The following is a 12,393-nucleotide window of genomic DNA, read 5'->3' as shown; positions in this document are numbered from 1 at the left end:
TCAAGGCAAAAGCAGGATATTAGTACAATATAAGATTTATAGAGAAGCAAATTTCTTCAGATAGCAAACCCTTAAAAGCAGTATTTAAAGTACTTAAATACTGTCACATATGTTTAATAATCATAATACTTAATTGTGAGAACTGGGAGCTCATGTTACTACTAAAACCAAATAAAAATTAATACATATTTGTTAACTCAATTTAAGGATGTTTACCTTAATACTGACACAGTATGGATGATAACACTGACCACACTGAGAACAGGCAAGTAATCTTCCTTCTGCTCCTTGGCCAAAACTGCCACAAACTACACACATATCCTGAAGTTAAGAAAACAGAACATATTTTAAATGGAGACTAAGCTAAAAACCTACAAATTTTACTTTAAAAATACCTTCTTAACTAATACAGCTCTATAGCTAAATATTGGATCACTTCTGTGTATATGAGATAAAGCAGAAATATACAAGGAGGAATTCAATGAGGAAGACAGTAAATTGTCAAGTTCAAACCTGATTCAAAGTGAATTTGTCACTGCTGGAAAACAACACAACCGTAGTGTGCATAGAGTTTTCTTCATCATCCTTATTTGATGAAATATCTGCAGTAGACACCTATAAAAATCAAAATACACAAAATACAAAGTTATATTTTTCACTTGTTTTACACTTAACTGGAAAGCTTCAGAAAATTCATAATCAAAACATATATTTTTGCTAAGGCCTAGAATAACAATTCCAAATATTAATGCTAAGATACTACAGTAAAATGGAGTCATGACATTTTATTATTCAACTCATTCTCTCTTTAGAGGTAGAATTCCTTTAGACCAAGAAGTAATGAGAAAATATAATAAACCTGTCTTAGTAAGACTTGATTATGCAGAATTCTAATCAAGAAACTATAAATGATAATATTATAAGTATGTACACACACAAATCTATCACTATTTTAATGACACACACTTGGGATCTGCAATGTAGTTAGTCTGAACTGAGATGTCCTGCAAACATAAAATACAGCACATAATTACATATTACATGTTGAAATGGTAATATTTTAGATATATCGGTCAAAATGGAAGGCATTAAAATTAATTTCGCCTGTTCACTATAACCTTTATTTTGTTTCGAGATGAGTTTCACTCTTGTTGCCCAGGCTGGAGTGTAATGGCGCGATCTCGGCTCGTTGCAACCTCTGCCTCCTGGTTCAAGCTGTTCTCCCTGCCTCAGCCTCCCAAGTAGCTGGGATTACAGTTGTCCACCACCATGCCCAGCTAATTTCTGTATTTTTAGTAGAGACGGGGTTTCACCATATTGGTCAGGCTGGTCTCTTAACTCCTGACCTCAAATGATCCACTGCACCCAGCTCACTGTAACTTTTCAATGTGGCTACTAGGAAGTTTTAAATTGCATATGTGGTTCTCATTATATTTCTATTAGCACCGCTTTAGAATATTATTTTTAATAACATCCAAATTTCAGTATCAGCCAAATGATTATCAACCAATATTGTTCAGTCTGGACTTAGTTCTATTTGACTAAATCAACTAAGTACCCACTGGTTTGTTAATAATTTCTAGAGTGATTATGAAACAAAATAAAGCTCTGAACTAGAAGTTGTAGAAAGAAGACAAGGAGGGCACTGCCAAAATCATAAAATACAATCCTGTTTCTTTAAAAAGCTTATAACCTAAGCCTGGAAAGACAGAGTTGAAACACAACAGGTTATGTTCAAGGTCAAAACATAAAACAACTGAATTACTTTTCTTGAGGAACAACTGAAAGAAGATTAACCAGCTGGGTGTGGTGGCTCATGCCTATAATCTTAGCACTGTGGGAGGCTGAAGTGGGTGGATTGCTTGAGCTCAGGAGTTGGAGACCAGCCTGGGCAACATGGTGAAATACTGTCTCTACCAAAAATACAAAAAACAGCCGAGCGTGGTGGCACATGCCTGTAGTCTCAGCTACTCAGGAGGCTGAGGCAGGAGAATCACTTGAACCCAGGAGGCAGAAGTTACAGTGAGCCAAGATTATGCCACTGCACTCCAGCCTGGGTGACAGAGTGAGACCGTGTCTCCAAAAAAAAAAAAAAAAAAAAAAGAGGAAGGAAGGAAGGTTGGTTGGTTAACTAAATAGAAGGACTACATCTCAGTATTTTTCAATACAAATACATTTAAAAGCAGTTTTTTTTTTGTTTTTTTGTTTGTTTGTTTTTGAGATGGAGTCTTGCTATGTCACCCAGGCTGGAGTGCAGTGGCACAATCTCAGCTCACTGCAAGCTCTGTCTCCCACGTTCACGGCATTCTCCTGCCTCAGCTTCCCGAGTAGCTGGGACTACAGGTGCCTGCCACCATGCCCGGCTAATTTTTTGTATTTTTAGTAGAGATGGGGTTTCACCATGTTAGCCAGGATGGTCTTGATCTCAAGACCTCATGATCCACCCACCTCAGCCTCCCAAAGTGCTGGGATTACAGGCATGAGCCACCGTGTCCAGCCTAAAAGCAGTTTTAATGGATAGTACTAATGCTTTATAAGAGCAATTTATAGTCATATGAACCCTAATGACTACAAGTGTTAATAATGCCAATATTCATCATTAGGGAGTAAGTAAAGCCATGACAAATCCAAACATTCGAAAATTATGCAACATTTTAAAAGTAGGGAGGTAGAAACTTGTATAGACTGCCATGAAAGAAATTACAAAAGACGTTGTTGAGTGAAAAAATAAATTGCAGAACAGTATTTGAGGTATAGCACTATAATATAAAAACCTGCAAAGTCATTACATGTAGTCTATGGGCACATATAAGAGGTTGAATCATAAGAAATTGCTGCTTTTCATCAGTTCAGAAATAATATTGTCAATTTCATATGGATCAACCTAATATATAAATATAGCAAACTGGTAACAGGGAAATAAGGAGGACTGAGGAGTTAGTAATGGTAAATTCTGATCTACCTATAGCGCTTTAATTTTTTTAATAGAGAAAATGTATTGATGTGTTATATGCATAGTATTAACAAAATTAGCTTTCTAAGATTTTAGAGAATCATCCAAGATGATTCACAGAAGTAGAATCATCATCATCAGTAAGAAATTAAGTGACTGCTAAAAGTAATCATTAATTCAGTCATAGGACTAATGATGCATTGACAAGACTATTGAGATATATAATTAGGGAAATGGCTAAAATAGAGATAAAGTATCTATTTCTACCTCCCAACTACTAACAGAAAATTCAACACATTATACACACTGAGCAGCTCAAAGAAATTGTAAAGATCCATTATTATTTTTAAAAGGAAATTTAACCAGTGGATGCTTTCACTGAAAATGATAAACAATATATTCCCAGTATAAACCAGAAACAAAGTCTGCAGTAGAAAAATGCAATGTCCCTAGATTCAAGTGGGGGTGGGGAGTCATATTTAAATAATAAGTGCAGAAAAACCAAAATATTTTAAAATAATTGTCCACGCAAGAAAGAAAACAGTATCATCTAGCTTGAAGACCCACTGTTCTTATTTTATAATTTATTTCATGACCTTTAGACTGCTAGAAAAATAAAACCTAACTTGAGGGCAAAGGTAATCTTTGAGAAAATATGTGCTATTGTTGCCTGCATAGATAATAGTGTGATTTATCCAGAAGGTGATAGAAATTTCATTTTCCTAGACCACAGATATAAGCCAAGGAGAATAGAAAGCTCTGACCTAAACTTCACAAGTGTCCCTTCCAAGCAGGGACACGTAAGAGTAAACAAAAAAAGAAGATCAACTTAAACTCAAAGTGAGAAGATAGGAAAAAATAAAGATGAGAATATAAATCAATAAAACAGAAAGAGGAAAGAAAACAGAGAAAAGTCCATGAAAACAAAGGCTGACTCAAGAAGATCAATAAGATTGATAAATCTCTAGCCAGACTGATCAGGAAAAAAATAAGACAAGATACAAATTATTAGTATCAAGAATGAGGGAGGTGAAATCACTACAGATTCTACAGGTATTAAAATAATAAGAAACATTATGATCAACTCCATTCCTTTAATTTGTCAAGATGGACAAAATGAACAAATTTCTTGAAAGGTGCAAATTTATGCAAGGAGAGACAGATAACCTAAATAGGTACCTATTAAAGAAATACAATTTGTTGTTAAAAACTGTCCCACAGGCTGGGCACCGGTGGCTCATCCAGTAATCCCAGCACTTTGGGAGATGGATCACCTGAGGTCAGGAGTTCGAGACCAGCCTGGCCAACATGGCAAAACCCCATCTCTACCCAAAACACAAAAATTAGCTAGGCATGTTGGTGCATGCCAGTAATCCCAGCTACACAGAAGGCTGAGGCAGGAGAATTGCTTGAACCTGGGAGGTGGAGTCTGTAGTGAGCAGAGATCACGCCACTGCACTCCAACCTGGGCATGGTGGCTCACGCCTGTAATCCCAACACTTTGGGAGGTCAAGGCAGGTGGATCACCTGAGGTCAGGAGTTCGAGACCAGCCTGGCCAACATGGTGAACCAGGGGGCTGAGGCAGGGGAATCACTTGAACCTGGGAGGCAGTGGTTGCATGAGCTGAGATTGTGCCATTGCACTCCAGCCTAGGCAACAAGAGCGAAACTCCATCTCAAAAGAAAGAAAAAAAAAAAGAAAACACAACAAAAACCCCCCACAAAGAAAATTTCAGGCCAAGATGCTTTCACTAATAAATTCATGTATAATATAAGAAGATACATTTCCACTACTACACAACTTTTCCAGAAAACTGAAGATGAGAATATACTTTCTGATTCATTCTATGAAGCTGGAGTTATGCTGATACCAAAACCAGATGAAGACATTACAAGAATGTAAGACTACAGGCTGGGGCATGGTGACTCACGCCTGTAATCCCAGCATTTTGGGAAGCCAAGGTGGGAAAATTGCTTGAGCTCAGAAGTTCGAGACCAGCCTGGACAACATAGTGAGATGCTGTCTCTATTAAAAATTTTTAAAAAGTAGTTGGGTGTGTTGGCACACAGCTATGGTCCCAGCTACTTGGGAGACAGAGGTGGGAGGTCAAAGCTGGAGTTAGCTATGATCGCACCACTGCACCCCAGCCAGGAATTAGAAAGAGAACCTGTCTCCGAAAAAAAAAAAAAAGAAGAAGAAGAAGAAGAAAAAAAGTGCACAGGTCTACAACTGTGGTGCATCCACAGTTTTATTAATACTCAGCAAGAAAGGGGAGTACACTGTTAACAAGTACAACAGCATAGATGAATCTCCAAATAATTGTGCTGAAATAAATCAGTCCAAAAAGCATACAGTTCTGTATGATTCCACCTATATACAACTCTAGAAAATGCAAACTAATCTTGGGGACAAGGACGGATGGCAGGGGGAATGCAGAAAATTTCAGAGGGACATGAAGAAACGTTGGGAGATGAGTATGTTCACTATCATGATTGTGGTGTCGTTTTCAAGGGTGTATATGTATATATCAAAGCTTATGGAATTGTACATGTCAAATATAGCTTATATCAACTATACCTCAATAAGCCTGGTTTGAAAATTTTTCTTTTTGAAAAAAGGACGAGAATCTAAGCTTCCTTATTCCTGGTTTAGTAGTAAACTTGAACAATTTCACCTGTCTCCTATACTTAAAATGACATTTCAGAATTTTAAAAACAGGATTTTAATAAATAGCAAAGTTATTACATAAAATATTTGCTAGTAGTTAGCAAATATATTTGTAATACACATATAAATAAAGCCTCATAACATGATAGTAAGCAAATATCAATCTTAAAATTTTTAAATTAAAGAGCAACTATATTACATACTGACTTTTTAGAGAGGGTTGGCATAGAAAGATAAGGAGTCAAAGAGGAAGGTAAGAAAAGAGAAAGGATGAGAAAGTAAATATACAAGAAAACGTAACCAGAGGCTCAAAAAAAAAAGCAAAGTAGGACAGTAAAATAAACATTTTGACCTATTTATATGACTCTTAAGTTCAAAATAACTTGCTATGAGATTTTCATCATTAACTGACATTTAGATTAGAGAAAATATACATGAAGCAAGCCTCACCCCAGGCAATACAACAGCTCCGATTCCACTTTTCAGCATTGACCTGCCTCGGCCACCTCGCCCCGACAGTCCTGCACCTCGAGGTCTCCGCTTTCCTGGAAATCCAGACCCACGGCCCTATGTAATAGATTAGGAAAAGTCAACATTCTGTGACAGCCCAAAATAATTTTTAAATCCAAATGCCACTGAGATAAAACATTTTATTAAATGTTATACAAACACTTCTTTAGATAAGTATTAAGAGACCTGGCTTATTATTTTTATCTTTAAAAGTATACTCCACAACTTAAAAATCTAAATATAAAATGCTTACAACCTTAGAATCATACTTTCGGGCTGTCACTGTGAACGCTATCAGCAAGGCTTTGCATGATTTTTCTCTTTCCCACTCCTACATTCTCGGTGACGACAACAACTATAGCCTTATCCAGATATTTCGAAGTGCAACAAGTTGTATTCAATATAGAGTAAGGATAAGGAAGAACTCTCTCATTAACTGGTCTCGCGGTGATTACAGTAATAGCTAACATCTGTTGAGTACTTACTATGTACTAATCTAAGTATTTTTTACTCTCAACAATCCCATATAGTAGGTTTTATTATCCTCATTTGAGATGAGTGTGCTGAGGAATAAAAGGGTTAAGTAACTTGTCCAAGGTCGCTTAGCTAGCAAGTCTGGCTCCAGCGTCCCTGGGTTGGAAGCATATTCTGTACTGCTACATCAGCATGAAAGTTCATTTTTGCTAGTGTGTAACAGTATTCTTCCTGTCATTAAAATTAAGTCAGTTTCCTTCACTATTCAACAGCTCTCTTATGAACTCAACATTTCTACCTCATTCACCATTGTATTTAGAGGAAAATTTATTATTATTGTTATTACTTTTATTTTTGAGACAAGAACTTTCTTCGTCACTCAGGTTGGAGTGCAGTGGTGTGATCACAGCTCACTGCAGCCTAGAACCCTTGGGCTTAAGTGATCCTCCTGCTTCTGCCTCCCAAAGTGCCAGGATTACAGGAGTAAGCCAAAGCGTCCAGCCAGGAAAAATTATTTGAGGATTACAGGAAAGCTGACAAAAGGCTTTGTGAAAGCTTTGCTTTAAATAATCTGAATAATAAATACTTGAAATGGAAATAATTTATCTGACTTCTTACACAAGAAATAAACCTATTGGAAAATGTGTTAAATTCCCTGATAATTTCAGACATTAAGTACCAGAGTATGGTGTTCCCTGCCCCCTCACCCTTGTTTGTACTAATTAATTACTCCTTGAAAAAACCTGGCACCTACCTAAGTAGATGAATTATGTATATTTAAAATTATCCAGATGCTCAGGAAAATACTTAGGTGTTTCCCTCACCATAAGTTAAATAATATGTCATATCTTCAACTGATGTCCCTATCATAGTTTGAAATGAACTTATTCCCTATTTAGCAGAATGGTTTCCAAGTCAAAAATTGATGGTGATACTGTAAGCATAAAATAGAAACACATGAACAAAAGGAATGGGAGGAATGGCTTTTTTCCCTTTGGATGTAATAAATACAGCCAGCTCCCAGCTTCAAACTGCCACTCGTGTCTTCTCTTACCCTGCTCTCCTTGAGATCCCTTTTGAGAAGTGCATCAGCTTCTTTGCACAACAGATGGATGGGGTCAGGTTAGTTTTTTGGGTTTTTTGTTTGTTTGTTTGTTTTTGAGATGGAGTCTCGCTTCTTTGCCCAGGCTGGAGTGCAATGGTGTGATCTTGGCTCACTGCAACCTCCGTCTCCTGGGTTCAAGCTATTCTCCTGCCTCAGCCTCCCCAGCAGCTGAGATTACAGGCACATGCCACCATGCACAGCTAAATCTCTTTGTATTTTTAGTAGAGACGGGGTTTCACCACGTTGGCCAGGTTGGCCTCGAACTCCTGACCTCCAGTGATCTGCCCCCTCAGCCTCTCAAAGTGCTGGGATTACAGGCGTGAGCCACTGCGCCCGGCCGAGTTTGTTTTGTTATTAAATTGGTATAAAAGATTTTTGAAAAATTAAGTCAGCGATTAAAAATCAAGACTACAGTAGTCTCTCAATTTATTTTCTCAAACATGAAATGCTGACCCAGAAAAAAAGTAAGTACAAATTGGTGGTCTATATTATCAAACTGTCAAATGAGGTATATTTATACCTCAATATCTTGGATGATATCATGGGGAGGTAGGGAGGTTAAAAAAAAATAGTTCTTCCAGTCATGAAAGAAAATAAAGTATAACCTAGAATTCCTTAAAATCCTTGATTAGTCTGAATTAAACAGCCATATTCCAGAATATTAAATATAGAATATGAAGAAAAACTGTCATCTCCAGTCAATGAAGTATTTTAACTTTTGAGTTAATACTTTTTCAAATTAATTTTTTTCTCTTCAAAATGCATCACACTACTTAACTCACTTCAAGGACTGGCAGAGCCATCAACCAATGTCATGGGGGAAAAAGCCTTGTCATTTTAAGGTATTAAACAGACAATGAAATCTGCCACAATTTTGGTATTTCTTCTCCATGAGAACATAATAAATTAATGGAGTTTTTTCTTCTGCTTTTTTCTAAGCAACAAAGTTTTATGATATCATGAATGAAAAGGTCCTTAATTACCTTTTGGTCTACATGTCAAGGACTTCTCCCTCATAAAACCAGTAGTAATCACAACAAAAGGAATTAACCATAAAAAGAGGTATTAAAAATGTATACTTGATTTTTAAATGCAAGCATATTATTTCTTTACATTACAATTTTTAGATTTAAATAGTGTTTCTGGAAGCTCAATCTAGAAAAGAAAGATTTAATTCTTAACACCCAGTAGGGCAAAACAAATCAGACAGAAATGATATATGAATGTAAATGCAATTTTATTTACCACTTTGATGCTCCAAATGGCACTGCCAGGAAGCTGCCTGGGTTTAAAAATTTCCCGACCTTCTGAAATGTCTGGGGACCAGGAAGGTGGGCTCACTGTATTTTGGGCACTCCAAGCCTCCTAGGATATGGCAGTTGAGAAAATAGATGTGTAAAACTCAGCAACATAAAAGGTCAAAGCCAGCAACTAAGGAATTTTAGAACAGCAAAAACAAATGCAAACGTATGGAAATTTAGTACAAATTGCTTCAAGGAAGGCAAAATAAGCTAATCACTAACAGTGATTTAAACATTTAAGTATAACTTAAATAACTTAAATGTTTGCTGCTACAGAGACATCACTACAATGAAACTTTAAAAATTAAGGTTTATATGATATCAACATTGACTCATGAACTGCAATTACTGCACCAAAAAGTAAATAAAAGTCAATCACACTTTAAGAATTAACACTAGAAGAAAGTATTGGGGGGTTATTTTTCTTCTAACAACTATCACTCTACTTAAAAGGAGAAATGGATAACCATAAGGAATTCTATATTCTATAGCTATAAACAACCAAAACCAGTAGGCCAAAGAATGCAATGAGAAACATAAGCAATCGATAAATGCATAAACTTTACACTGTAGAGAGCTGGTAACATTCAAATGCAAATACCATTGTAACCTTAGCATTTAATCACTCTTTCTTCAGTGACCATTAGTTGTCGGTTTGGTTTCGGTTTTTACTTAGAGAAATGAATACTTTATGGAAATTACATCCAATGGACAAAAGTGAAGAAACGTTAAAGCAAATTGTCCTAAATTTGCAAATTAAAATGCCTAAAGTACCTGATAAATTATATAGAAAGTATTATCTTATTAAAATCTATATAACTAAAACTAAAGCATTTTACTTCCAAACAACCACATTCAGCAATACCCTGAACTAATCTGAAGATGCTAAACAGCATAAAGAAAAATGTTTACTCCACAAAGATAACATTTTAAAGAAAAACAAGACAAATGTCAAACAATAAAAGAATATATTTTGAATTAGGTAATTCAATGGTGCATGCATAATTTTACCAATCAAGTAACCAAAACTTAAGGCAAGGTACATAGTACTTACCAGGTTTCTAGAATATCATCAAATTAACAAGTACTATCTCATTAATCACATACAAATACCAGGAATTAAAATAACCAGAAATAAGAATGTGACTACTCTTGGGGTAAGAGATAGGTAATGGAATAACAGTATTTTGGAAAAGCCACACAAGCAATAGACTGGTTTCATTTTTAAGTCACAAACTCAACCCACACACATTGAAGTCCAGCAATCCAACTCATTCTCTCCAGCAAACACTTTATTTTTTTCCCCTCCAGGATTACCCTCAGGTGTTCTTTCTTACCCATCAAATCTCTAACCTAGCTCAGGTAATCACTATGCTGATTTCACTGAGCAGCAACCACTGCAGGTCAATTATCTCACTTTCATAATTTGAAATCAACTTGAATCTGTACCTATGTCTTCTTCCCTACTATTAGTAGGGAAGTGTTGTCAAAAGCCATTTCTCTTTTCTCATTTTACTCATGCTCCTAACATCTGGCATACTGTTCTGCTGGATTTGGCAGCAGCCCACCTGTGGATATTTCACTGACTTCCTTGCTAATCTTTCTTCATCTCCTGTACGTGTTCTTCCTCTATTTGACTTCCGAAGCCCTGGAGTTTCCCAGGGCTTGAGCCTAGATCCTAAATGGTGTTATCTACAATGAGGGCATCTTGGAACTTGATGCTTCCCACATTCTTATTTCTAGTTTTAATCAAAGATCTCCAAATTAGCAGGATTTTCAACTTCCTTCTTAGCATTTCCATTTTCTCACATAAAACCCCTCTTAATTTTGCCATGTTTAAAATTTCTCCCTTAACCGGTTTCATCCCAGTCTTCCCCATCCTTATAAATGGCATCCAGTCCCTTGTCACTCTCCTCTGCTCCTTCAGTCCTCTCCCCCAACACTTCGTCAATGCAAATCATCAGCAAATTCAAGACTTTTTATCTTCAAGTTTTGTCTCCGATCCTTCTACTTCTTGTCACTTCCACCACTAGCAGCCCAGTCGTGGCCACCACCATCTCTCACCTAACCTGCCACAAGAGTCTACTGCTGGTTATGCTTCTCCCACCCTGCATCTACTCAAGCCTTTCCCCACAGCAGCCAGAGGAACTTTTCAAAAGTGCAAATGTGATCAAGCAAGTCACTATTCTATTTCAAATCTTCAATTGCTTCTCAGAGCACTTAAAAGACAAACCTTTCCCCAACTCATCTTGTGGCCCTTGTCTCCCTGCTGCTATGCTCCAGCTATTCTGGCTTCCTTGCTGTCCTTCAAACATGCCAAGCTCTTTATCAATCAGAGCCCAACTGACTCAGAACACTTCACAATACCATTCCAGCCCTTCAATAAATGTCTGGCATTTTCTTTCTTTCTTTTTTTTTCGAGATGGAGTCTCGCACTGTCACCCAGGCTAGAGTGCGGTGGTGCGATCTCGGCTCACTGCAACCTCTACCTCCCAGGTTCAAGCAATTCTCCTGCCTCAAGCCTCCTGAGTAGCTGGGATTACAGGCAAGCACCACCACGCCCGACTACTTTTTGTATTTTTAGTAGAGAAAGGTTGTCTCCAAGTTGCTCAGGCTGGTCTCCAACTCCCGACCTCAAGTGATCTGCCCACCTTAGCCTCCCAAAGTGCTGGGATTACAGGTGTGAACCACTGCGCCGGGCCAATATTATTTTTTAAGAAAATACTAATAAAAAGAAACAATTGATATTAAATAAAATTTAACTATTGACTATAAATATATGTTTCAAGAGATTTGAGTGAAAATACCATTCTATGTTAAAATAAAAAATATGACATTCGATAAATATAGTAATAACATGTTCTCAAAGGTTCAAGGGGCTAAAGCTAATGAGAAAAAGTTAAATATAAACACCTTACAATTTACCTAATTACTTGAAATAGAAACTTATCTTCATTCCTGTATTTCTCCATTTTTCCAATTTCTAATGTCTACTTCTTTCCATTTTGTATTTTCTTGTATTGAGGCAATTTAAAGAGGATATGCCAGGTCTTCAGAAAGCCAGGAAATGAACATAAGCACTCTGGAACCTATCTGAACTTAATTTTTCCAAGATTTTTTTAATGGTTAAAAATTGGCTCAACTGGGGATACTAAGAGGAAACATCAGGGGCAAAGGGGATTTGGGTTAAACAGATCGAACAGGATTCTTACTGAAGGCAGGCCAGGCTGATCAGAAATCATCTGGAGGGTGGTGGGAGATAACAAATTTGATCAGATATCAAAGGTGATCAGTACTGAGAGTGGGGGATTCTTTGCAAGTTTCTTCCTAAACCTGAGAGATGTGGGCCAGACTAGGATGAACACTGAAGGCTGAGGCTGAG

The 12,393-nt window shown here is 36.9% G+C and overlaps 1 protein-coding gene across 1 annotated transcript in view; it reads right to left on the bottom strand.

The window, feature by feature from the left end:
- Positions 1-11,983, bottom strand: part of LOC129528467 (histone-lysine N-methyltransferase 2C-like) — a 60,288-nt gene extending 48,305 nt beyond the window's left edge. Inside the window, 5 exon segments of the mRNA XM_055368863.2 lie at positions 217-321; positions 514-615; positions 6,072-6,188; positions 8,956-9,075; positions 11,945-11,983. Of these exon segments, the coding sequence (XP_055224838.1) occupies positions 217-321; positions 514-615; positions 6,072-6,188; positions 8,956-9,075; positions 11,945-11,983 (483 nt within the window).
- Between the last annotated feature and the right edge of the window lie 410 nt (positions 11,984-12,393).

This window comes from Gorilla gorilla, chromosome 17 (assembly GCF_029281585.2).
Source record: "Gorilla gorilla gorilla isolate KB3781 chromosome 17, NHGRI_mGorGor1-v2.1_pri, whole genome shotgun sequence".
In the NCBI taxonomy this organism is placed as follows: Eukaryota; Metazoa; Chordata; class Mammalia; order Primates; family Hominidae; genus Gorilla; species Gorilla gorilla.
This window is presented reverse-complemented; position numbering and strand designations above follow the sequence as displayed.